At 65.8% G+C, this 26,343-nt stretch overlaps 2 protein-coding genes and 1 long non-coding RNA gene across 3 annotated transcripts; all 3 read right to left on the reverse strand.

The window, feature by feature from the left end:
- Window positions 1-280: 280 nt before the first annotated feature.
- Window positions 281-16,370, reverse strand: LOC137440344 (serine/threonine-protein phosphatase 2A 65 kDa regulatory subunit A alpha isoform-like; the record flags this gene model as incomplete). The annotated part of the gene is given in 12 exon segments (XM_068136644.1): window positions 281-396; window positions 1,746-1,918; window positions 2,624-2,762; window positions 3,242-3,253; window positions 3,255-3,313; window positions 4,994-5,108; window positions 5,715-5,870; window positions 6,881-7,028; window positions 11,900-12,132; window positions 13,222-13,322; window positions 15,220-15,310; window positions 16,224-16,370. Coding segments are annotated over 12 exon segments (1,421 nt in total), but the record flags the coding sequence as incomplete, so codon positions are not given.
- Window positions 16,371-17,266: 896 nt separating this feature from the next.
- On the reverse strand, window positions 17,267-22,159 carry LOC137440342 (electron transfer flavoprotein subunit beta-like). Its single transcript, XM_068136643.1, has 4 exons — window positions 22,073-22,159; window positions 20,363-20,425; window positions 19,401-19,559; window positions 17,267-19,012 (listed from the first exon to the last, which is right to left on the reverse strand). Exons 2-4 carry the CDS (start codon window positions 20,390-20,392, stop codon window positions 18,836-18,838), a joined length of 366 nt encoding a protein of 121 aa, XP_067992744.1. The 5' UTR covers window positions 20,393-20,425; window positions 22,073-22,159; the 3' UTR covers window positions 17,267-18,835.
- A 22-nt stretch (window positions 22,160-22,181) lies between these two features.
- LOC137440343 (uncharacterized) lies at window positions 22,182-25,493 on the reverse strand. The gene is made up of 3 exons (XR_010987096.1): window positions 25,386-25,493; window positions 24,341-24,501; window positions 22,182-22,228 (listed from the first exon to the last, which is right to left on the reverse strand). It is a non-coding gene; the product is annotated as an uncharacterized lncRNA (long non-coding RNA).
- Between the last annotated feature and the right edge of the window lie 850 nt (window positions 25,494-26,343).

Here is a 26,343-nt window from a genome sequence, read left to right on the forward strand (position 1 = left end):
CCCCTGGCTCCCAGTAACCCCCCAGAGGAAACCATTAACCCCCTCTGGCTCCCAGTAACCCCCCAAGAGCAAGCCAGTAACCCTCCTGGATCCCAGTAACCCCCCAGAGGAAACCAGTAGCTCTCCCTGGTTCCCAGTAACCCCCCCAGAGGAAACCAGTAACCCCCCCCAGCTCCCAGTAACCCCCCCCAGAGGAAACCAGTAACCCCCCTGGCTCCCAGTAACCCCCCAGAGGAAACCAGTAACCCCCCTGGCTCCCAGTAACCCCCCCAGAAGAAACCAGTAGCCCCCCCTGGCTCCCAGTAAGGCCTCCAGTGCCTCCCAGTGCCCCTCACCATGGTCCACCAGCCAGGCCATGCAGAGTGAGTTCAGCTTCTCATCGAAGAACTCCACACCCTGGGGGAGGCAAAGACCAGTAAGGACCAGTATGGACCAGTACGGAGCAGTACAGACCAGTACAGACCAGTACAGAGCAGTACAGAGCAGGATGGGCCAGTACAGAGCAGTAGAGACCAATACAGAGCAGTATGGGCCATTACAGACCAGTACGGACCACTACGGACCAGTACAGAGCAGGATGGGCCAGTACAGAGCAATAAGGACCAGTACGGACCAGTACAGAGCAGTAAGGACCAGTAAGGACCAGTACAGAGCAGGAGGAGCCAGCACAGGACAGGAGGAGCCAGCACAGGGCAGGAGGGGCCAGTACCAAGAACAACGTGCCCTGTATGAAGCTTCTCAACCCTTCCCAGTCTCTCCAGTGCTTCCCAGTCCCTCCCAGTGCCTCCCAACCCCCTTCCCAGTGCCCCCAACCCCCTTCCCAGTCCCTCCCAGTGCCCCCAAACCCCCTCCCAGTGCCCCCAAACCCCTTCCCAGTCCCTCCCAGTGCCCCCAACCCCCTTCCCAGTGCCCTCCCAGTGCCTTCCAACCCCTTCCCAGTCCCTCCCAGTTCCCCCCTACCCCTTCCCAAGTCCTTCCCAGTCCCTCCCAGTGCCCCAAACCCTTCCCAGTGCCCTCCCAGTGCCATCCAACCCCCTCCCAGTGCCCCACATCCCCTTCCCAAGTCCTTCCAGTCCCTCCCAGTGCCTTCCAACCCCTTCCCAGTCCCTCCCCGTGCCCCCAAACCCCTTCCCAGTGCCCTCCCAGTGCCATCCAACCCCCTCCAGTGCCCCCAAACCGCCTCCCAGTGCCCCAAACCCCATCCCAGTCCTTCCCAGTTCCGCCCAAACCCCTTCCCAAGTCCTTCCCAGTCCCTCATAGTGCCCTCCAACCCCTTCCCAGTGCCCCCAAACCCCTTCCCAGTCCCTCCCAGTGCCCCCAAACCCCCTCCCAGTGCCCCCCAAACCCCTTCCCAAGTCCTTCCCAGTCCCTCCCAGTGCCCCCCAACCCCTTCCCAAGTCCTTCCCAGTCCCTCCCAGTGCCCCCAAACCCCTTCCCAGTGCCCTCCCAGTGCCCTCCAACCCCCTCCCAGTGCCCCCAAAACCCCTTCCCAGTGCCCTCCCAGTGCCCTCCAACCCCCTCCCAGTGCCCCCAAACCCCTTCCCAGTGCCCTCCCAGTGCCTCCAACCCCCTCCCAGTGCCCCCAAACCCTTCCCAGTCCCTCCCCAGTGCCCCCAACCCCCTTCCCAGTGCCCTCCCAGTGCCTTCCAACCCCTTCCCAGTCCCTCCCAGTTCCCCCAAACCCCCTCCCAGTGCCCCCAAACCCCCTCCCAGTCCTTCCCAGTCCCTCCCAGCGCCCCCCTCACCAGCTGGCCAGCCAGCAGGGGCATGTACTCGATGATCGCCAGCCTGACCCTCCACTTGGCATCCTCTGCCAGCTCCACGATGGCAGGCAGCAGGGACTGGGAGAGCTGCCTGATGCCAATCACCTCGTTGACGCAGTCCAGGTTGGAGATGATGTTCAGCCGCACCTCTGGCACTGGGAGGGCACTGGGAGTCACGGGGAGGGCTGGGAGGGGAGCAGGGGGCGCTGGGAGGGACCAGGAAAGGATTTGGGGGCACCAGGAGGGCATTTAAGGAGCACTGGGTGGCAGTGAGAGGGTAGTGGGTGGCACTGGGAGGGCAGCGGGTGGCACTGGGAGGCACTGGGAGGGAACTGGGTGGCACTGGGTGGCACTGGGAGGGAACTGGGTGGCACTGGGTGGCGCTGGGAGGCACTGGCAGGGCAGTAGGTGGCACTGGGTGGCGCTGGGAGGCACTGGCAGGGCAGTAGGTGGCACTGGGAGGCAACTGGGAGGCAACTGGGAGGCACTGGGAGGCAACTGGGAGGGGACTGGGAAGCACTGGGAGGCAATGGGTGGCACTGGGAGGCACCAGGAGCCACAGGGAGGTTCCTGAGTGGCACTGGGAGGGTACTGGGTAATGCTGGGTGGCACTGGGTGGCACCAGGAGGCAGTTGGGTGGCACTGGGAGGGCACTGGGTGGCAGTTGGGTGGCCCTGGGAGGGGATTGGGTGGCACTGGGTGGCACTGGGTGGCAGTTGGGTGGCACTGGGAGGGGATTGGGTGGCACTGGGTGGCACCGGGAGGTGATTTGGGGCCCCTGCGGAGGGCTCTGGGGGCAGCGGGAGGGCCCTGGGAGCCTCTGGGAGCCGCTGGGGGGCCCTGGGGGGTGCCCCCTGTGCCCACCTCGTCCTTGAGCTGTGCCAGGAAGAGGGGCAGGAGGTGCTCCACGGTGTTGTCCTTGCCCAGGATGGGCGACAGCCCCATGATCACCGAGGCCAGGGCCGACTTCACGTGCTGGTTGGCATCTGACACCAGCTCCTGGGGGGGGTGGGCACCAAGGGGGGGGAGTGGCCAGGTGGGCACCACCCCCCCTGCCACCCACCCCCTTCCACCCACCCCCTGCCAGCAGCTCCACAGCTCCCTCCAGGAGAGGTCCCCCTGGAGCTCTACCACCCCAGGAGGCCTCCAGGAGGTCCCCATGGCTCCAACCCCCGCCAGGAGCCCCACAGCTCCCTCCAGAGGAGGCTCCCCTGGGCCTCCACCCCCCCAAGAAGTCCTGAGCAGGCCCTCTAAAGGTCCTCAAGAGCTTCCCAGGAGGTTCCTCCACCCCAGGAGGCCTCCAGGAGGTCCTCAATGGGCTCCAACCCCTCTAGGAGCTCCACAGCTCCCTCCAGAGGAGGCTCCCCTGGGCTTCCACCCCGCCAAGAGGTCCTCAAGAGGTTCCCAGGAGGCTCCTCCAGGGCAGGAGGTGCTGAGGAGGTGCCTGGAGGGTGGTGGCCCCAGCCCCTGGTGCTGACCTTGATGCAGGGGCAGGATCTGGCCCATGATGACAGCCTCCCGGCAGTCTGGGGCCAGGTTCTCGCAGAACTCTGTGGGGGACAGCAGCAGACGCTTGGGGGCGCCCTGGGGACCTCGGGGGGGCCCTGGGGGACCTGCTCTGGGGGTTGGAAATACCTAAGGGGGCTTGGGGACACATCTGGGGTGACCTGGGGGACCTGCTCTGGGGGCTTCGAGGGCCTGGGGATAGCCCTTGGGGCCCTGGGGATCAGCAAACCCCCGGGGGGGGGAAAGGGAGAAGGGAGGAGGCAGGGGAAAGGAGGAGGAGGCAGGGGAAAGGAGGAGGAGGCAGGGGAAAGGAGGAGGAGGCAGGGGAAAGGAGGAGGAGGCAGGGGAAAGGAGGAGGAGGCAGGGGAAAGGAGGAGGAGGCAGGGGAAAGGAGGAGGAGGCAGGGGAAAGGAGGAGGAGGCAGGGGAAAGGAGGAGGAGGCAGGGGAAAGGAGGAGGAGGCAGGGGAAAGGAGGAGGAGGCAGGGGAAAGGAGGAGGAGGCAGGGGAAAGGAGAAGGAGGCAGGGGAAAGGAGGAGGGAGGAAGGGGAAAGGAGAGGAGGAAGGGGAAAGGAGGAGGAGGAAGGGGAAAGGAGGAGGAGGAAGGGAAAGGAGGAGGGAGAAGGGGAAAGGAGGAGGAGGAAGGGGAAGGAGGAGGAGGAAGGGGGAAGGAGGAGGAGGAAGGGGGAAGGAGGAGGAGGAAGGGGGAAGGAGGAGGAGGAAGGGGAAAGGAGGAGGAGGAAGGGGAAAGGAGGAGGAGGAAGGGGAAAGGAGGAGGAGGAAGGGGAAAGGAGGAGGAGGAAGGGGAAAGGAGGAGGAGGAAGGGGAAAGGAGGAGGAGGAAGGGGAAAGGAGGAGGAGGAAGGGGGAAGGAGGAGGAGGAAGGGGGAAGGAGAGGAGGAAGGGGGAAGGAGGAGGAGGAAGGGGGAAGGAGGAGGAGGAAGGGGGAAGGAGGAGGAGGGAAGGGGGAAGGAGGAGGAGGAAGGGGAAGGAGGAGGAGGAAGGGGGAAGGAGGAGGAGGAAGGGGAAAGGAGGAGGAGGAAGGGGAAAGGAGGAGGAGGAAGGGGAAAGGAGGAGGAGGAAGGGGAAAGGAGGAGGAGGAAGGGGAAAGGAGGAGGAGGAAGGGGAAAGGAGGAGGAGGAAGGGGAAAGGAGGAGGAGGAAGGGGAAAGGAAGAGGAGGAAGGGGAAAGGAGGAGGAGGAAGGGGAAAGGAGGAGGAGGAAGGGGAAAGGAGGAGGAGGAAGGGGAAAGGAGGAGGAGGGAGGGGGAAAGGAGGAGGAGGGAGGGGGGAGGAGGAGGAGGCGAGGGGAGGAGGAGGAGGGAGGGGGAGGAGGAGGAGGGAGGGGGAGGAGGAGGAGGGAGGGGGAGGAGGAGGAGGGGAGGGGGAGGAGGAGGAGGGAGGGGGGAGGAGAAGGAGGGAGGGGGGAGGAGGAGGAGGGAGGGGGAGGAGGAGGAGGGGAGGGGGAGGAGGAGGAGGGAGGGGGAGGGGAGGAGGGAGGGGGAGGAGAGGAGGGAGGGGAGGAGGAGGAGGGAGGGGGAGGAGGAGGCGGGAGGGGAGTCGGAGAGGAGGAGGAGAGGGACGGGAGGTAGGCGGAGCCGAGGGGAAGGGAGGAGGAGGAGGAGGGAGGGGAAGGGGAGGAGGGAGGGGAAGGGGGAGGAGGGGGCGAAGGGGGAGGAGGAGGAGGGAGGGGAAGGGGGAGGCAGGGGGGAGGCATGGGGGAGCTGACCTTTGACCTTGTGGGAGGCTGCCGCCCGCACCTCGGCCTCGCAGTCCTTCATCAGGCTCTGGAAGGCTCCAACCAGGTCGCTCTTGGTGATCTCCGGCCCCACGGCGCGCTGCAGCTGCACGGCCACGGGGCGGCGCCGGAGAGTCAGCCGCAGGCAGAGCCGCAGCGCCGCCGCTGCCCGCAGTACCCCCGCGGCGCCAGCAGGTGGCGCCAGAGGCAGGCCGGAGCCCCCAGACGGCACTGGGAGGTCCCCAAGCTGTCCCCCAAGGCTCTGGGGGTGTCCCCAGATGTCCCTAAACACCCCCAGGGTGCCCCCAAACGCTCCCAGAGTGTCCCCAAGCTGTCCCCCAGGCTGTGGGGGTGTCCCCAGACGCCCCCATACCTCCTCTGGGTGCCCCCAGGGCGTCCCTCAGGCACCCCCCAGGCCTTGGGGGCCTTCCCAAGGTGTCCCCAAACCTCCCTGGGGTGTCCCCAGACCTTCCTCAACGCCCCTCAACACCCCCAAGGTGCCTCCAAATGCCACCAGGGTGTCCCCAGGCTGTCCCCAGGGCTCTGGGGGTGTCCCCAGATGTCCCTAAACACCCCTAGGGTGCCCCCAAACACTCCCAGCGTGCCCCCAAACACCCCCAGGGTGCCCCTCAGGCACCCCCCTGGGGCCCTGGGGGTGCTCCCAAGCCGCCCCCACCCCCACACCCCCCCCTATTCCCCCCCCCAGGGTCACCTCGGTGAACTTGTCGGCCACCATGTAGCGCACCCTCCAGGACTTGTCCTCGGCGGCCTGCCGCAGGGTGGGCATCACCAGGGCCTCCAGCTCCTCCTGGGGCAGCAGCTGGGCGATGCTGACGCAGGCCTCCACCGCCAGCAGCCGCACCGAGTCCTGCCCCGAGCGGCACGGCACCCCGTCAGCACCGCCCCGCCACGGCGGCACCCACCCGGCACAGCACGGGGCCCTCGGGGCCGGGACGGACCAGCAGGGGGCAGCAGGGAGCAGAAGGGAGCCCTAAAGAGCGGTAGGCAGCAGTAGGGGGCAGTAAAGATCCCTAGGGAGCAGCAGGGACCACTAGGGAGCAGTAGGGAGCAGTAGAGATCCCTAGGGAGCAGTAGGGACCACTAGGGAGCAGCAGGGAGCAGAAGGGGACCCCTAGGGACCAGCAGGGAGCAGAAGGGACCCCTAGGAGCAGTAGGGACCACGAGGGAGCAGCAGGGAGCAGTAGAGATCACTAGGGAGCAGTAGGGAGCAGCAAGGACCAGTAGGGAGCAGGTGGGGAGCAGCAGGGACCACTAGGGAGCAGTAGAGACCAGTAGGGAGCAGCAGGGACCACTAGGGAGCAGCAGGGAGCAGCAGAGACCAGCAGGGAGCAGTGGGGAGCAGCAGGGACCCCTAGGGAGCAGTAGGGAGCAGCAGAGACCACTAGGAGCAGTAGGGAGCAGCAGAGACCACTAGGGAGCAGTAGGGAGCAGCAGGGACCCCTAAGGAGCAGCAGGCAGCAGCAGGGACCACCAGGGAGCAGCAGGGAGCAGGCAGAGACCACTAGGGAGCAGTAGGGAGCAGCAGGGATCACTAGGGAGCAGCAGGGAGCAGTAGAGACCCCTAGGAGCAGCAGAGACCCCTAAGGAGCAGTAGGGAGCAGCAGAGACCACTAGGGACCCCTAGGGAGCAGTAGGGGGCAGCAGAGATCACTAGGGGGCAGCAGGGACCCTTCCTGATTCCCCCAAAGCCCCTCCCAGTCCATCCCAGACCCCCCAAAGCCCCTCCCTGTCCATCCCAGACCCCCCAAAGCCCCTCCCAGTCCCCTCCCATCCCCTCCGCCGCCCCTCCCGAGCCCTTCCCAGTTCCCCCCCTGCCCCCGCGGCGACTCCCCGGGGCGGGCCGGGGCTGGGGGTGACCTGCTCGTCGGAGGCGAGGCTGGAGAACATGGGGATGATCTCGCTCTTGACGTGCTCCAGCTCCAGCACCTTGGCGAACTCGCCCAGCTTGGAGGCGGCGGCGCGGCGCACCATCGGCGTGTCGTCCGAGCACAGCGTCCGGAAGTACCTGCCCCGGGGGGCCCCGCGGCTCAGACCCCCCCGGGGGGCACCGGCACTACCACCCCCCGCGGCTCAGACCCCACAGGGGGCACCGGCACTACCACCCCCCGCGGCTCAGACCCCCCCACAGGCACCGGCACTACCACCCCCCCGCGGCTCAGACCCCCCCGGGGGGCACCGGCACTACCACCCCCCGCGGCTCAGACCCCCCCGGGGGGCACCGGCACTACCACCCCCCGCGGCTCAGACCCCCCCAGGGCACCGGCACTACCACCCCCCGCGGCTCAGACCCCCCCCAGGGCACCGGCACTACCACCCCCCCGCGGCTCAGACCCCCCCGGGGGGCACCGACACTACCACCCCCGCGGCTCAGACCCCCCACAGGGCACCGGCACTACCACCCCCCGCGGCTCAGACCCCCCCGGGGGGCACCGGCACTACCACCCCCCGCGGCTCAGACCCCCCCGGGGGGCACTGGCACTACCACCCCCCGCGGCTCAGACCCCCCCCAGGGCACCGGCACTACCACCCCCCGCGGCTCAGACCCCCCCCGGGGGGCACCGGCACTACCACCCCCCGCGGCTCAGACCCCCCCCAGGGCGCCGGCACTACCACCCCCCGCGGCTCAGACCCCCCCGGGGGGCACTGGCACTACCACCCCCCGCGGCTCAGACCCCCCCACGGCACCGGCACTACCACCCCCCGCGGCTCAGACCCCTCCCAGGGCACCGGCACTACCACCCCCCGCGGCTCAGACCCCCCCGGGGGGGCACCGGCACTACCACCCCCCCGCGGCTCAGACCCCCCCCAGGGCACCGGCACTACCACCCCCCGCGGCTCAGACCCCCCCGGGGGGCACCGGCACTACCACCCCCCGCGGCTCAGACCCCCCCCACGGCACCGGCACTACCACCCCCCGCGGCTCAGACCCCTCCCAGGGCACCGGGCACTACCACCCCCCCGCGGCTCAGACCCCCCCACGGCACCGGCACTACCACCCCCCGCGGCTCAGACCCCCACAGGGACCAGCCCCAGGGACCCCTGCGGCTCAGACCCCCGGGGGGCACGGGGGGGAGCGGGAGGGGCTGGGGGGAATGGGAGGGGACTAGGAGGGGAGTCAGGGGGAACAGGAGGGGGGTCTGGTGGGGAGGACTCAGGGGGGATGGGAGGGGACTAGGGGGGGACAGGAGGGGGGACCTGCACCACGGCAGCCATACCACCTCGGACCCAGCCCAGGACACGAGGGGGGGGTGATGGGGAGGGGCTGGGGGGGCACTGGGCAGGGCTGGGGGAATGGGAGGGGGGACTGGCAGGAGGGGACTGCACCTGAACCTCCTCACAGCTCACTTTCATCTCCATAGAGCTCACCCAAACCACCTCAGACACCACCTAGACCTCCTCCGACCCTCCTTAGATGCCACCAAGCCTCCCCAGATCTCATCTAAACCTCCTCAGATGCCACCCAGACCCTCTTAGACCTCATCTAGACCTCCTCAGACCCCACCTAGACCACACCTAGACCACCTTAGACCCCACCTAGACCTCCCCAGAGCCCACCTAGACCTCCCTAGCCCTCCATAGATGCCACCAAGCCTCCCCAGATCTCATCTAAACCTTCCCAGATCTCACCTAGACCTCCTCAGACCCCATCTAGGCTTCCTCACACCCTGCCTAGACCTCCTCAGATGCCACCTAAACCTTCTCAGATCTCATCTAGGTCTCCCTAACCCTTCTTAGATGCCCCCAAGCCTCTCCAGATCTCATCTAGACCTTCTCAGACCCCACCTAGACCACCTTAGACCCTGCCTAGACCTCCTCAGACCCCACCTAGACCTCCATAGATGCCACCCAGACCACCTTAGACCCCACCCAGACCCCCTCAGACCCCGCCTAGACCTCCTCAGCCCCCCCCCCAGACCCCCCAGCCCCGCCCAGGGCACTCACTGCCGGAGCTCGGCCTTGACGGGGCTGGAGACGCGGGGGTAGCAGACGCTGAAGAGGCCACCTGAGCCTCCCCAGACCCCACCTAGACCCTCTCAGATAGCATCTAAACCTTCTCAGATCTCATCTAGGTCTCCCTAACCCTCCTTAGATGCCCACAAGCCTCCCCAGATCTCATCTAGACCTCCTCAGATGCCACCCAGACCCCCTTAGACCCCACCTAGACCTCCTCAGACTCTATCTAGGCCTCCTCACACCCCGCCTAGACCTCCCTAACCCTCCTTAGATGCCCCCAAGCCTCCCCAGATCTCATCTAAACCTGCTCAGATGGCACCCAGACCCCCTTAGACCCCACCTAGACCTCCTCAGCCCCCCCCAGGTGCCCCCCATGGCACTCACTGCCTGAGCTCGGCCTTGACGGGGCTGGAGACACGTGGGTAGCAGATGCTGAAGAGGCCACCTGAGCCTCCCCAGACCCCACCTAGACCTCCCTACCCCTGCATAGAGAACACCAGGCCTCCCCAGATCTCACCTAGACCTCAGACCCCGCCTAGACCTCCTTAGACCTCGCCTAGACCACCTTAGACCCTGCCTAGATCTCCTCAGATGCCCCCAAGCCTCCCCAGACCTCATCTCAACCTCCCCAGACCCCACCTAGACCTCCTCAGATGCCACCCAGACCCCCTTAGACCCCAACCTAGACATCCTTAGACCCCACCTAGACCAACCCACACCCCACCTAGACCACCCCAGATCTCATCTAGACCTCCCTAACCCTCCTCAGATGCCCCCAAGCCTCCCCAGATCTCATCTAAACCTCCTCAGACCCCACCTAGACCTCCTCAGATGCCACCTAGACCACCTTAGACTACACCTAGACCACCTTAGACCCCACCTAGACCTGCCCAGAGCCCACCTAGACCTCCCCAGAGCCCACCCAGACCTCCCTAGCCCTCCACAGATGCCACCAAGCCTCCCCAGATCTCATCTAAACCTCCTCAGACCGCACCCAGACCTCCTCAGACCCCACCTAGACCTCCATAGATGCCACCCAGACCACCTTAGACCCCACCCAGACCCCCTCAGACCCCACCTAGACCTCCCCAGCCCCCCCCAGCCCCCTCCCATCAGCACTCACTGCCGGAGCTCGGCCTTGACGGGGCTGGAGACGCGTGGGTAGCAGACGCTGAAGAGGCCACCTGAGCCTCCCCAGACCCCACCTAGACCCTCTCAGATAGCATCTAAACCTTCTCAGATCTCATCTAGGCCTCCCTAACCCTCCTTAGATGCCAACAAGCTTCCCCAGATCTCATCTAAACCTTCTCAGACCCTGGCCAGACCTCCTCAGCTGCCACCTAGACCTTCTCAGATACCATCTAAACCTTCTCAGATCTCATCTAGGTCTCCCTAACCCTCCTTAGAGGCCACCAAGCCTCCCCAGATCTCATCTAAACCTTCCCAGACCCCACCTAGACCTCCTCAAACCCCACCTAGACCACCTTACACCCCGCCTAGGCCTCCTCAGACCCCACCTAGACCTCCTCAGACCCCACCTAGACCACCTTACACCCCACCTAAACCTCCTCAGATCCTGCCTAGACCTCCCTAACCCTCCTCAGATGCCACCAAGCCTCCTCACACCTCACCTAGACCTCCTCAGACCCCACCTAGACCTCTTCAGATGCCATCTAGACCTTCTCAGATCTCATCTAGGCCTCCCTAACTCTCCTCAGATGCCCCCAGGCCTCCCCAGATCTCATCTAAACCTTCCCAGACCCCACCTAGACCTCCTCAGATGGTACCCAGACCCCCTCAGACCCCACCTAGACCTCCTCAACCCCCCCCAGGTGCCCCCCATGGCACTCACTGCCTGAGCTCGGCCTTGACAGGGCTGGAGACACGTGGGTAGCAGATGCTGAAGAGGCCACCTGAGCCTCCCCAGACCTCACCTAGACTTCCCTACCCCCTGCATAGAGAACACCAAGCCTCCCCAGATCTCACCTAGACCTTCTCAGACCCCGCCTAGACCTCCTTAGACCTCGCCTAGACCACCTTAGACCCTGCCTAGATCTCCTCAGATGCCCCCAAGCCTCCCCAGACCTCATCTCAACCTCCCCAGACCCCACCTAGACCTCCTCAGATGCCACCCAGACCCCCTTAGACCCCAACCTAGACATCCTTAGACCCCACCTAGACCAACCCACACCCCACCTAGACCACCCCAGATCTCATCTAGACCTCCCTAACCCTCCTCAGATGCTCTCAAGCCTCCCCAGATCTCATCTAAACCTCCTCAGACCCCACCTAGACCTCCTCAGATGCCACCTAGACCACCTTAGACTACACCTAGACCACCTTAGACCCCACCTAGACCTCCCCAGACCCCGCCTAGACCTCCCCAGACCCCGCCTAGACCTCCCCAGAGCCCTCCATAGATGCCACCAAGCCTCCCCAGATCTCATCTAAACCTCCTCAGACCCCACAGACACCTCCTCAGATGCCACACAGACTCCCTTAGACCCCACCCAGACCTCCTCAGACCCCACCCAGACCACCTTAGACCCCACCTAGACCTCCTCAGACCCCGCCTAGACCTCCTCAGACCCCGCCTAGACCTCCATAAATGCCACCCCAGACCACCTTAGACCCCACCTAGACCTCCCCAGACCCTGCCTAGACCTCCCCAGAGCCCACCTAGACCTCCCTAGCCCTCCATAGATGCCACCAAGCCTCCCCAGATCTCATCTAAACCTCCTCAGACCCCACCCAGACCTCCTCAGACCCCACCTAGACCTCCATAAATGCCACCCAGACCACCTTAGACCCCACCCAGACCTCCTCAGACCCCACCCAGACCTCCTCAGACCCCACCCACACCCCCTCAGACCCCGCCTAGACCTCCCCAGCCCCCCCCAGCCCCCCCCCAGGAGCACTCACTGCCGGAGCTCGGCCTTGACGGGGCTGGAGACGCGTGGGTAGCAGACGCTGAAGAGGCCGCAGGCGGAGGTGCGGGAGGTGAACCAGTCGCCGCCGGCCAGGCGCTTGACCAGCGGCACGAAGTGCGCCTCCAGCTCGGCCGGGGCGTGCTCGTGCGACACCGCCCGCAGCGACTCCACCGCCTTGTCCCGCACCACCGTCTCCTCCACCGTCGCCAGGCTCTCCAGGGGCGGCTGCGGGGACAGGCGAGGCTCTCAGCAGCCGCCGGGGGGCGCCGCGGAGCCGACACCGGGGAGGGCGCCCCCGGGACGGCGGAGAGCTCCGCGGGAGCCGCCGGGGCCTCAGAGAGCTCCCCGGGAGGCGCCGGGAGCCTCCAGGAGAGGCTCAAGGAACTCAGAGAGCTCCTGAGGAGCCTTGAGGAACCTCAAGGAGGTGCTGAGGAGTCTTGAGGAACCTCCAAGAGAGGCTCAAAGACCTCAGAGAGCTCCTGAGGAGCCTTGAGGAACCTCAAGGAGAGGCTCAAGGACCTCAGAGAGCTCCCGAGGAGCCTTGAGGAACCTCCAAGAGAGCCTCAAGGACCTCAAACATCTCCACAGGAACCATGAGAAACCTCAAGGAGAGCCTCAAAGACCTCAAAGAGCTCCTGAGGAGCCTTGAGGAACCTCAAGGAGGTGCTGAAGAGCCTTGAGGAACCTGCAAGAGAGGCTCAAGGACCTCAGAAAGCTCCTGAAGAGCCTCAAGGAGAGCCTCAAGGACCTCAGAGAGCTCCTGAGGAAGCTTGAGGAACCTCAAGAAGGTGCTGAGGAACCTCAATGAACCTCAAGGAAAGCATTAGGTACCTCAAAGACCTCCTGAGGAGCCTTGAGGAATCTCAAGGAGATACTGAGGAACCCCCAGGAGAGGCTCAAAGACCTCGGAGAGCTCCTCAGGAGCATCCAGGAGCCTCCAAGAGAGGCTCAAGAACCTCAAGGAAATGCTGAGGGGCCTCCAAGAGAGCCTCAAGGACCTCAAAAGCTCCTCAGGAGCCTTGAGGAACCTCAAGGAGAGCCTCAAGAACCTGAGAGATCTCCTCAGGAGCTTTGAGGAACCTCAAGGAGAGCCTCAAGAACCTCAGAGCGCTCCTGAGGAGCCTTGAGGAACCTCCAGGAGGTGCTGAGGACCCTCAAAGGAAGCCCTGAGGACCCTCAAGGAGCTCCTTAATGGCCTCCAACCTGCCCTGAGGAACCTCCCTGAGCTCCAAACTCTTCTTGGAGCCCTCCCAGGCCTCCTGGAGGAGGTCCCAGGCCCCCTGGAGGAGGCCCTGGCCCAGCCCAGCTCCCTACCAGCAGGCAGTGGACAAACTCAGGTCCTCCAACCAGGGCGGTGAAGGTCCCCAGCTGCTCGGCCAGGGCCAGCAGGACCTCGTCCTCATCGTAGATGGTGTCTGCCAGGGGGGCACAGCCAGCTCAGCCCCAGCCCTGCCCCCTCCACCACACCCCCCCCTGCACCCCTGCCAGCCCAGCAGGACCTCCACAACCCCACCCACGACCTCCACAACCCCACCAGAGATCCTCCAGACCCCCACCCAGGACCCCCAGAAACCAGCCAGGACCTCCAGAACCCCACCCAGGACCTCCGCAACCCCACCAGAGATCCTCCAGACCCCCACCCAGGACCCCCAGAATCCAGCCAGGACCTCCAGAACCTACCAGAGAACCTCCAGAACCCCACCCAGGACCTCCAGAACCCCACCCAGGACCTCCAGGATCCCATCAAGATCCCCTGAACTGCTCCACGATCCCACCCAGGACCCCTCCAGGATCCCACCCAGGACCCACTCAGAACCCCCTCCAGGATCCCACCCAGGACCCCTCCAGGATCCCTCCAGGATCCCACTCAGGACCTCTCCAGGATCCCACCCAGGACCCACTCAGAACCCCCTCCAGGATTCCACCAGGACACCTCCAGGATCCCACCCAGGACCCCCTCCAGGACCCCTCCAGGATTCCTCCAGGATCCCACCCAGGACCCCCTCCAGGACCCCTCCAGGATTCCTCCAGGATCCCACCCAGGACCCCCTCCAGGATCCCTCCAGGATTCCTCCAGGACCCCACCCAGGACCCCTCCAGGACCCCACTCTGAATCCCACCCAGGACCCCTTCCAGGATGCCCACCAGGATCCCACCCAGGACCCCTTCCAGGATGCCCACCAGGATCCCACCCAGGACCCCCTCCAGGATCCCTCCAGGATCCCACCCAGGACCCACCCAGGATCCCTCCAGGATTCCTCCAGGACCCCCTCCAGGATCCCTCCAGAATCCCACCCAGGACCCACCCAGGATCCCTCCAGGATCCCACCCAGGACCCCTCCAGGATGCCCACCAGGATCCCACCCAGGACCCCTTCCAGGACCCCTCCAGGATCCCACCCAGGACCCCTCCAGAGGGCCTTGGAAACCACCGTAGGACCTCCAGAACCCATCCCAAGACCTCCAGAACCCAGCCCAGCTCCCCCCCAGTTCCCCCAAACCCCCTCAGTCCCCTCTTGTACCCCTAGATCCCTTCCCAGTCCCCCCCAGCCCCATCCCACCCCCCTCAAACTCCCTCCCAGTACACCTCCAGTCCCCACCAGGCCCCTCCCAGTCCCTTCCCACTGCCCTCAAACCCCATCCCAGCCCCCCCAAGTCCCTGCCCAGTGCCCTCCCAGTCCCCTTAAACCTTCTCCAGTCCCTCCCAGTCCCTTCCCACTGCCCTCAAACCCCATCCCAGCCCCCCCAAGTCCCTGCCCAGTGCCCTCCCAGTCCCCTTAAACCTTCTCCAGTCCCTCCCAGTCCCTCCCTAGTGCCCCCAAGGCCCTCCCAGGGCCCTCCCAGTCACCTTAAACTCCCTCCAGTCCCTCCCTAGTGCCCCCAAGCCCCTCTCAGTTCCTCCCAGTGCTTCCCAGTCCCCTCCCAGTCCCTTTAAACCCCCTCCCAGTCCCTCCCTAGTGTCCCCAAGCCCCTCCCAGGGCCCTCCCAGTCACCTTAAATCCCCTCCAGTCCCTCACAAGTGCCCCCAAGCTCCTCCCAGCCACCTTAAATCCCCTCGAGTCCCTCCCAGTCCCTCCCTAGTGCCCCCAAGTCCCCTCCCAGTGCCCTCCCAGTCACCTTAAACCTCCTCCCAGTCCCTCCCTAGTGCCCCCAAGCCCCTCCCAGTGCTTCTCAGTCCCCTCCCAGTCCCCTTAAACTCTGTCCAGTCCCTCCTTAGTGCTTCCCAGTCCCTCCCATTCCCCTTAAATCCCCTCCAGTCCCTCCCAGTCCCTCCCCAGTGCCCCCCAAGCCCCTCCCAGGGCCTTCCCAGTACCGGTGAGGAAGGGCAGCAGCTCGCTGCGGGTCCTCTCCACGCCCAGGGCCAAGGCAATGGTTGAAAGCTTCTTGATGCTGTTCAGCCTCAGCTGCAGGGGAATGGGGATTGGGGGGGGGGAGGGGGAAAAAAGGGGTCACAGCTGCCCTGCCCCCACCCCCCGCCTCCCCCACGGGGCAAAGGAGACCCTGGGGGGGCAGGGGTAGAAATTAACCCTCCCAGGAGCATTAAAGCCTCCCCCCCGGGCCCGACCCTACCCCTGAGGGGACCAAACGTGGCCGCTCCGGGGGGGGGGGGGGGTGTCCTCAATTGGCGCCCCCCCCTTTCCCCCCCGAGGGGGCCATTCCGGGATCGCTCCGATTCCACCCCCCCACCCGCCCCAACCAATCGGGAGCCTCCTCTCACAGCCCGCAGAGCGGCGCCGGCAGAGAGGCGCAAGCCCATTGGCTCCGCTCCCCGTGCCGGCCCAGCCCCCCCAGCGGCTTCAGCCAATGGCCGCCCTCCCTCCCGCTCCCATCGGCCGCTGCGCATCGGGGCTGGGGGAGAGCGGGACGGCAACGCACTGCCCGGCCGCCAGGGGGCGCCGCGAGGAGGGAGGAGGAGGAAGGGAAGCGCTGTCCCTTAAATCCCCCCCGCGCCCTGCCCAATCCAGAAGCCCCTTACAGAATGAATGGGGGGCGGCCGCCAATCGGAGCGCTCCTTTCATCCATCGCCACCGCCGCGGGGATGAGGCTTCCCTCTTGCCCACACCCCACAACCCCCCCCCGCCTTCCAGCCCTACGTAACGCCGTTCCCCATTGGGGGGGGCGATGAGGCCCGCACCAATCACAGCGTCGCTCTCATCGCGGCGCAGCGGCGGCCGCCAGGAGCGGTAGCGAAGGGCCGGCGCTGGGCGATGGCGGCCGGGCCTGCAGCGCCTCGGGCCGGGCCTAAAGAGGGCTGAGGCCTGACCCCGGGGAAGCGCAGCCGGACTTCCACACCCCACCCCCCCGTAGGAGCGGTACCTGCACGTCCTCATTGCGCAGCTCGTCGATGAGGACGGCAATAGGATAAAGCGAATCGTCCCCGTCCGCCGCCGCCATCTTCGCTGCCGCCGCTGCTGCTGCCGCCGCCGCCCCGGCTCTGAGGGGCCGCACGGGGCCACCCGCGCCGCTCTCGCAAGGGTTTCCCGAGCGCTCATTGGTTGACAGCGCCCCGAGGCCCGCCCCCCGTCTCTTTTCATTGGGCCGAGCGCGTCCCCGAGCACAGCCCCCTTGCGGCGGGCTGAATCCCGCCCCTGCCGCCGCGTCATTGGGCGGCGCGAATGATTGACAGGGAGGGGGCGGGGGTGCGGAGGTTGCTGGGCGACGAGGCGCCGCCGGTCCGGGGGATGGGGACGGACTGGAAGCAACCGGGAACGGCCGGGACCCCTCCCCCCGCCAGACCGGGAGCTGCTGGGGCATACTGGGACCAGACTGGGAGCTGCTGGGTCATACTGGGACCAGACTGGGAGCAGACTGGGAGCTGCTGGGGCATACTGGGGCCAGACTGGCACCAGACTGGGAGCTGCTGGGTCATACTGGGAGCAGACTGGGAGCAGACTGGGAGCTGCTGGGGCATACTGGGGCCAGACTGGGAGCTGCTGGGGCATACTGGGACCAGACTGGCACCAGACTGGGAGCTGCTGGGTCATACTGGGAGCAGACTGGGAGCAGACTGGGAGCTGCTGGGGCATACTGGGGCCAGACTGGCACCAGACTGGGAGCTGCTGGGGCATACTGGGAGCAGACTGGGAGCTGCTGGGGCATACTGGGAGCAGACTGGGAGCAGACTGGGAGCTGCTGGGGCATACTGGGCGCAGACTGGGAGCCTCTGGGTCATACTGGGACCAGACTGGGAGCAGACTGGGAGCTGCTGGCGCATATTGGGACCAGACTGGGGCCAAACTGGTCCATACTGGATCATACTGGGACACCCCCCTCCAAAGCTGAGCTGGGACCCACTGGGTCATCCCCCCCCCAATGGTTCCCTCCCAGTCCAACCAGTACAAACCAGTAAGAGTCACACCGAGCAGCCAGAGCTTTACTGGGAGGCACTGGGAGGCCTGGAGCTGACTGGTCCAGACCGGAAGGCACTGGGAGGCTCCTGCCAGCACCTCTGGGGGGCAACTGGGACAAACTGGGAGGCATTGGGCTATACTGGTTTGAACTGGGATAGACTGGAAAGAGGCTCAGGCACCATTTGGAGGCACTGGGATGGACTGGTTGGCACTGGGAGGGACTGGGAGGGCACTGGTTGGCACTGGGAGGGTAACTGGGCCATACTGGTTTGAACTGGGATGGACTGGAAAGAGGCTCAGAAGCTGTTTGGAGGCACTGGGAGGGATTGGTTGGCACTGGGAGGGACTGGGAGGCACTGGGAGGGACTGGGAGGCACTGGGAGGGACTGGTTGGCACTGGGAGGGTAACTGGGCCATACTGGTTTGAACTGGGATGCACTGGGAGGGACCTCAGCGCCCCTTTGGGGGCACTGGGATGGACTGGGAGAGACTGGGATGGACTGGGGGGGAACTGGGCCATACTGGTTTGAACTGGGCCATACTGGGATGGACCAGGGGGGGCACTGGGATGGCCTGGGGGGTTCCTGTGCCATACTGGTTTGAACTGGGCCATACTGGGATGGACTGGGAGGGGCCTCAGAGCCCTTTGGGGGCACTGGGATGGCCTGGGGGGTTCCTGTGCCATACTGGTTTGAACTGGGCCATACTGGGATGGACTGGGAGGGGCCTCAGAGCCCTTTGGGGGCACTGGGATGGCCTGGGGGGTTACTAGGCCATACTGGTTTGAACTGGGCCATACTGGGATGGACTTGGGGGGCACTGGGATGCCTGGGGGTGCCCGTCCAGCACTGGTGGGAGCCGGTGGGTGCCGGTGGGAGCTGGTGGGTGTCGGTGGGTGTCGGTGGGTGTCAGTAGGAGCCAGTGGGTGCTGGTGGGTGCCAGTAGGAGCCGATGGGTGTCGGTGGGTGCCGGTGGGTGTCGGTGGGTGCCAGTAGGAGCCGGTGGGTGTCGGTGGGTGCCGGTGGGTGTCGGTGGGTGCCAGTAGGAGCCGGTGGGTGTCGGTGGGAGCCGGTGGGTGTCAGTAGGTGTCCGTGGGAGCCGATGAGTGCCGGTGGGCGTCAGTGGGAGCCGGTGGGTGCTGGTGGGTGCCAGTAGGAGCCAGTGAGTGCTGGTGGGTGCCAGTGGGTGTCGGTGGGTGCCAGTAGGAGCCGGTGGGTGTCAGTGGGTGCCAGTAGGAGCTGGTGAGTGCTGGTGGGTGCCAGTAGGAGCCGGTGGGTGTCGGTGGGTGCCAGTAGGAGCCGGTGGGTGCCGGTGGGTGCCGGTGGGTGTCAGTAGGAGCCAGTGGGCGCCAGTGGGTGCTAGTAGGAGCCGGTGGGTGCCGGTGGGTGCCAGTGGGAGCTGGTGGGTGCCGGTGGGTGTCAGTAGGAGCCAGTGGGTGCTGGTGGGTGCCGATCGGTACTGGTAGGTGTCGGAGGGAGCTGGTGGGTGCCGGTGGGTGCCAGTAGGAGCCGGTGGGTGCTGGTGGGTGCCGACGGGTGCCGGTAGGTGTCGGAGGGAGCCGGTGGGTGCCGGTGGGGCCTAGATGCGCCCTGCCTGCTTGAGGCCCTCCAGCAGGGCAGGGACGTCCTGCACCTTCTGCCCCCCGCCCCGGGCCGGGGGCTCCTCCAGCTTCAGGATCTTCAGCCTGGGGGGGTCCGGGGGGGTGCCCCCCAGCTCTGCCGCTGGGATCACCTCCAGGGGCTTCTTCTTGGCCTTCTGCGGGGGGGAGCAACTGGGAGTTAACTGGGAGCTTACTGGGAGGGGGGAAACGGTAGGACCCCCACCCCCCAAGCCCACTCAAATCCCTTCCCAGTGCCTCCCAGTCCATCACAGTGCCCCCAGATCCCCTCCCAGTCCCCTCCAATCCCTCCCAATCCGCTCCCAGTGTCCCCAAATCCCCTCCCAGTCTCCTCCAATCCCCTCCCAGTCCCCTCCAATCCCTCCCAGTCCATCCCAGTGCCCCCAGATCCCCTCCCAGTCCATCCCAATCCCCTCCCAGTCCATCCCAGTGTCCCCAAACCCCCTCCCAGTCCCCCCCAACTCCCCCCCAGCCCCTCCCAGCCCCCCCCCCAACCCCCTCCCAGCGCCCCCCAGCGTGGCTCACCATGATGTTGGGCAGGGTGGCGTATCTGGGCTCGTTGAGCCTGAGGTCTGCAGTCAGCACAGCAGGGAGGCGCAACCGAAGCTTCTCCAGGCCTCCATCCACCTCCCTCTCCACCAGCACCGCCCCGGACTCCAGCTCCAGCCGGGAGGCAAAGGTCCCCTGCGCACCAGTAAGGCACTGGGAGTCTCCCAGTATGGACTGGGAGGCCTCCCAGCAACTCCCAGTGACCCCAAGCCCCTCTCCCACTCCATCCCAGTAGCTCCCAGCAACTCCCAGTGACCCCAAACTCCTCTCCCACTCCATCCCAGTAGCTCCCAGCAACTCCCAGTGACCCCAAGCCCCTCTCCCAGTCCATCCCAGTAGCTCCCAGCAACTCCCAGTGACCCCAAACCCCTCTCCCACTCCATCCCAGTAGCTCCCAGCAACTCCCAGTGACCCCAAACCCCTCTCCCACTCCATCCCAGTAGCTCCCAGTGCCCCCCAAGGCTCTCTCCCAGTAACCCCCAGTAACCCTCCCCCATCCGTTCCCGCCCTCCTCTGCACCATCCCCATCCCAACATGCACTGGGAGCCTCCCACTAAGTCTTGGGGTGCTCCCAGTTCCAAACTGGAATCCCCTGACTAACGACCAGAACCTCCCAGGACCAACTGCAGCCCCTCCCAGGAAGCGCCGCCCCTTCCCCAGCCCACGCCGCGCCTCCACGGGGCCGGGGGGATAAATCCCATGAGCCACCGGGGCAGGTGAGGGGAATATATCCCATCATCCCCCGCGCTCGCGGCGCGGGGGGGGGCAGGTACAACCCATCATGCAATGCGGCAGGGACTATATCCCATCGGCCCCTGCGGCAGGGCGGGCAGACGCCCCTCGCCGCTGTGACGGGGCGGGCATATCCCATCGTGCCCCGCGCCACGGAGGTTGGGGGGGGGGTGTATATCCCATCACGCCCCGCGGCCGAGCCTCACCTGCGGCCAGTCCAACATGGCGGCCAGCATCTGCCCGGTCTGGTTGCAGTCGTCGTCGATCGCCTACGGAACACAGGGCACAAGGGCGGGGGGAGTGGGCACCTAGAGGCCACCCAGAGGGCGCACCCCCCCTGCTCCACCCCCCCCGGGCACCCTAGAGGGGACCAGGAACCGACAGCGAGCCCATAGGGAGCTGTGGGGAGGGCTACAGAGGGACCTATAGGGCTCCATGGGGGCTCTATAGGGATCCGCAGTGTCCCATAAGGCTCTGCGGGGCTCCTGCGGGGCTCAACAGGGCTTGCACAGGGCTTTGAGGGGCGCCAGAGCGGCTTGTGGGGCTCAGGAGGGGCTCTATGGGGTTCCATAGGAAGTCACAGGGGCTCTATGGGGCTCAGGAGGGGCTCTGTGGGGGCTCCATAGGTAGTCACAAGGGCTCTATGGGGCTCAGGAGGGGCTCTGTGGGGCTCCATAGGCAGCCACAGGGTCTCTATGGGGCTCAGGAGGGGCTCTATGGGGCTCCATAGGAAGTCACAGGGGCTCTATGGGGCTCAGGAGGGGCTCTGTGGGGCTCCATAGGAAGCCACAGGGTCTCTATGGGGCTCAGGAGGGGCTCTGTGGGGCTCCATAGGAAGTCACAGGGTCTCTATGGGGCTCAGGGGGGGCTCTGTGGGGCTCCATAGGAAGCCACAGGGTCTCTATGGGGCTCAGGAGGGTCTCTATGGGGCTCAGGAGGGGCTCTGTGGGGCTCAGGAGGGGCTCTATAGCGCTACATAGGAAGCCACAGGGTCTGTATGGGGCTCAGGAGGGGCTCTATGGGGCTCCATAGGTAGTCACAGGGTCTCTATGGGGCTCAGGAAGGGCTCTATGGGGCTCAGAAGGGTCTCTATGGGGCTCCATAGGTAGTCACAGGGTCTCTATGGGGCTCAGGAGGGGCTCTATAGCGCTACATAGGAAGCCACAGGGTCTGTATGGGGCTCAGAAGGGTCTCTATGGGGCTCCATAGGTAGTCACAGGGTCTCTATGGGGCTCAGGAGGGGCTCTGTGGGGCTCCATAGGAAGCCACAGGGGCTCTATGGGGCTCAGGAGGGGCTCTGTGGGGCTCCATAGGAAGTCACAGGGGCTCTATGGGGCTCAGGAAGGGCTCTGTGGGGCTCAGGAGGGTCTCTATGGGGCTCCATAGGTAGTCACAGGGTCTCTATGGGGCTCAGAAGGGTCTCTATGGGGCTCCATAGGTAGTCACAGGGTCTCTATGGGGCTCAGAAGGGTCTCTATGGGGCTCCATAGGTAGTCACAGGGTCTCTATGGGGCTCAGGAGGGGCTCTGTGGGGCTCAGGAGGGGCTCTATGGGGCTCAGGAGGGGCTCTATGGGGCTCCATAGGAAGCCACAGGGTCTCTGTGGGGCTCAGGAGGGGCTCTGTGGGGCTCAGGAGGGGCTCTGTGGGGCTCCATAGGAAGCCACAGGGTCTGTATGGGGCTCAGGAGGGGCTCTCTGGGGCTCCATAGGAAGTCACAGGGTCTGTATGGGGCTCAGGAGGGGCTCTATGGGGCTCATTGGGGCTCTATAGGAAGTCACAGGGTCTGTATGGGGCTCAGGAGGGGCTCTATGGGGCTCCATAGGAAGCCACAGGGTCTGTATGGGGCTGAGGAGGGGCTCTGTGGGGGCTCTGTGGGCCCCCGCAGAGCGCCCCCTGGCGGGGCGGTCGCCTCAACCTGCTTGCCCAGCAGCAGGAGCTGCGGCTGCAGCCTGCCTGCCAGCGCCGCCAGCGCCGTGGCCACCTCCCCGCGGCCCCCACGGCCTGCCCCTCCCCCACCCTCCAGCAGCACCGCCCGGTCGGCCCCCACCGCCAGCGCCGTCCGCAGCGTCTCCTGCAGGACACAGCCCGACGCTGAGGCCCCCCAGAGAGGGCCTGAGCCCCCTAGAGAGGACCCCCAGCCCCCTAGAGAGGACCCCAGCCCTTCCATAGAGGGCCTGAGCCCCCTAGAGAGGACCTCAAGCCCCCTATAGAAGACCCCCAACCTCCTAGAGAGGATCCCCAACCCCCTATAGAGGACCCCCAACCCCTAGAGAGGACCTCAAACCCCCTATAGAAGACCCCCAACCCCCCTATAGAGAACCCCAACCCCTTCTATAGAGGACCCCCCAGACCCTCTATAGATGATCTGAGCCACCCTAGAGAGGATCCCCAACCACCTAGAGACGAACCCCAGCCCCCTAGAGACGATCCCCCAACCCTTCTATAGAGGACCTGACCCCACTAGAAATGACCCCCAACCCCCTATAGAAGACCCCAATGTCCTCTACAGAGGACCCCCAACCCCCCTACAGAAGACCCCCAGACCCCTAGAGAGGACCCCCAACCCCCCCAGAGAGGACCCCAAGCCCCCTATAGATGACCCCCAACCCCCCTATAGAAGACCTGAGACCCCTATAGAGGACCCCCAACAACCCCTAGAGAGGGCCTGAGGCCCCTAGAGAGGACCCCTAACCCCCTACAGAACACCCCCAACCCCCCAGAGAGAACCCCCAACACCCCCTAGAGAGGGCCTGAGGCCCCTAGAGAGGACCCCTAACCCCCTACAGAACACCCCCAATCCCCCAGAGAGGACTCCCAACCCTCTATAGAGGATCTGAATCCCCTATAGAGGATGCCCAAACCCTTCCATAGTGGACCTGAGCCCCCCTATAGAAGACTCCCAATCCCCTATAGAGGACCCCAGCCCCCCTAGAGATGACCCCCAACCCCCTACAGAGGATCTGAACCCCATATAGAGGACCCCCAGCCCCCTATAAAGAACCCCAAATCCTTCTATAGAGAACCTGAGCCCCCTATAGATGACCCCCAAGCCCCTACAGAAGACCCCAAGCCCCTATAGAAGATCCCCAACCCCCCCTATAGAGCACTCCCCAAACCCCTATGGAAGACCCCAAACCCTCTATAGAGAACCTGAGCCCCCTACAGAGGACCTCCAATCCCCTATAGAGGACCCCAAACCCCCCTGTAAGAGACCCCAAACCCCTCTGTAGAGAACCTGAATCCCCTACAAGAGACCCCTAATCCCCTACAGCAAACCCTCAACCCCCTATAGGGGGCCCCCCACCCCACTAGAGATGCCCCCCCAACCCCTGTAAAGAGGATCTGAGCCCTCTATAGGTGCCCCAAACCTCTACAGGGGACCACTATAGGAGACACAACCCCTACAGAAGACCCCAATTGCCCCCAGCAGCCCCCCCTCCAGTAGCTCCCCAGGACCCCCAAAATCCCTTCCCAGTGCCCCCCAGTAGCTCCCAGTCCCTCCCAGTATCCCCCAAAATGGACCCAAGCATGCAGGAGGTAAACCCCAGGGGGGGCACCAAGGACTTTGGGGGGAGGGGGGGGGTTTTGAACTCTGGGGGGGGGGCCCCAGCCCTTTTGGGGGGGTCCCTAAACATGGGGAGGGGGACTCAAAGGGTTCAGGACAGGGCTCCCAGTGCCCCCCCAGTGGCTCCCAGTCCCTCCCAGTATCCCCCAAAATGGACCCAAGCATGCAGGAGGTAACCCCAGGGGGGGGCACCAAGGACTTTGGGGGGGGGGGCTCTGAAGTCTGGGGGGGGGGCCCCAGCCCTTTGGGGGGGGTCCTAAACATGGGGAGGGGACTCAAAGGCGTCAGGACAGGGGTCCCAGTGCCCCCCAGTGGCTCCCAGTCCCTCCCAGTATCCCCCAAAATGGACCCAAGCATGCAGGAGATGACCCCAGGGAGGACACCAAGGACTTTGGGGGGAGGGGGGGGTTTGAACTCGGGGGGGGGGGCCCAGCCCTTTGGGGGGGGTCCTAAACATGGGGGAGGGGACTCAAAGGGGTCAGGACAGGGGTCCCAGTGCCCCCCAGCCTGGACCCAGGCATGCAGGAGGTGACCCCAGGGAGGGCACCAAGGACTTTGGGGGGGGAAGGGGGAGGGGGGGGAGGAGGTCCCAGGGTTTGGGGAGGGGGTGTCCCAAACCTGGCTGGCTTTGGTGCCCACAACTGACAGCAATGACCTCGCTGGCTGCCCCCTTCTCCTTCAGCCTCACAGCCTCCTCCAGGGCGATCTCACAGAAGGGGTTCAGGGAGTGCTTCACCCCCCTGGGTCTGGACCCCTCCCCCCCCCGCGGCCACCCGCACCTGGGGGGGGCACAGAAAGTTAGGGGGGGGGCCTGAGGGGTTTGGGGACACACACCCACCCCCCCCCCAGGCTCCATAGAGCACTCCCCCCCCCCCCCGACTCCCCCAGGGAAGGATTGGGGGGGGGGGGTGGGGGGGGGCTGGGGGAGGTCTCGGGGGGTCAGAGAGAGACCAGGGTGGGAGGGCCTAGGGTCTGGGGGGGCACCAGGGGCCTGGGGAGGGTCCTAGGGTCTTGAGAAAGGCCAAAGAGGTCTGCAGGGGTCCCAGGGTCTTAAGGGGGGTCCCAGAGGCCTGGGGGGGGTCTCAGGGTCTTAGGAAGGGTCCCACGGGTCCCAGGGGGTGCCAGGGGCCTGGAGGAAGGCCCAGAGGTCTGCGGGGGTCCCAGGGTCTTAAGGGGGGGGTCCCAGGCTCTTGAGTCCCAGAGGCCTGGATGGGTCTCAGAGTCTTAGGGAGGGTCCCACAGGTCCCTGGGGGTCCCGGGGGCCTGGGGTGGGTCCCAGGGTCTTTGTGGAAGACCCACAGGTCTGCAGGGGTCCCAGGGTCTTAAGGGGGTCCCAGAGGCCTGGGGGGGGGGTCTCAGGGTCTTAGGGAGGGTCCCACAGGTCCAGGGGGTCCCCAGGGGCCTGGAGGGGTCCCAGGTTCTTGAGTCCCAGAGGCCTGGGGGGGGGTCTCAGGGAGGGTCCCACAGGTCCAGGGGGTCCCAGGGGCCTGGGGGGGGGACCCAGGCCCCTGCGGGTGCCCCCAAGGCCCAGGGGTTAAGGCTACTCTGGGGTCAGCCCTGCCGGGGGGAGGAAGAGCTCCCGGGCAGGGGTCCCGCGGGCCCGGGGGTGACGCCGGGGCCGGGGGAGGTCCCCGGGGGCGCCCCCGCCCGGCGCCGGCCGCACCTTCACGGCGTAGTCAATGACCCTCTTCACCCCCCACCAGCACCCGCAGCGCCGCCATGACCGCCAGCCGCGCACGCTGCGTCACCACGTCGCTGCGTCAGCACGTCACCGCGTCACGCACGCTGCGTCGCGCCCCGCGCCCCCCGTCCATCCCCGCCCGCCTCAGTTGCACACGGCCCGCCGCCGGCTCAGGCCGCGCCTCCTGATTCAGCGGGTCACGCCCCCTCGGTGGTAAGCCCCGCCTCCTCGGGGCGGTTTGGCCAATAGGCATCAGAAGGGGGCGTGGCTAAGGGGGACACGCTGCCGGCCGCTGGGGGGCCGAAGGGGACCCAAGCGGGAGGGGGTTGGGAGCGCTGGGAGCGACTGGGGGGGACTGGGAGGGCACTGGGAGGGGCACTGGGGTGAACTGGGCCATACTGGGAGGGCACTGGGAGGGCACTGGGGTGAACTGGGCTATACTGGGAGGGCACTGGGCTATACTGGGAGGGCACTGGGAGGGCACTGGGCTGAACTGAGCCATACTGGGAGGGGCACTGGGCTGAACTGGGCCATACTGGGAGGGCACTGGGAGGGCACTGGGGTGAACTGGGCTATACTGGGAGGGCACTGGGCTGAAACTGGGCCATACTGGGAGGGCACTGGGAGGGCACTGGGGTGAACTGGGCTATACTGGGAGGGCACTGGGCCATACTGGGAGGGCACTGGGAGGGCACTGGGCTGAACTGGGCTATACTGGGAGGGCACTGGGCTGAACTGGGCCATACTGGGAGGGGCACTGGGAGGGCACTGGGGTGAACTGGGCTATAACTGGGAGGGCACTGGGCCATACTGGGAGGGCACTGGGAGGGCACTGGGCTGAACTGGGCTATACTGGGAGGGGCACATGGGCTGAACTGGGCCATACTGGGAAGGCACTGGGGTGAGACTGGGCTATACTGGGAGGGCACTGGGCTGAACT

This window comes from Melanerpes formicivorus, unplaced genomic scaffold, assembly GCF_026170545.1.
Source record: "Melanerpes formicivorus ecotype bairdi unplaced genomic scaffold, bMelFor1.0.p_v2 SCAF_2821, whole genome shotgun sequence".
NCBI lineage: Eukaryota > Metazoa > Chordata > Aves > Piciformes > Picidae > Melanerpes > Melanerpes formicivorus.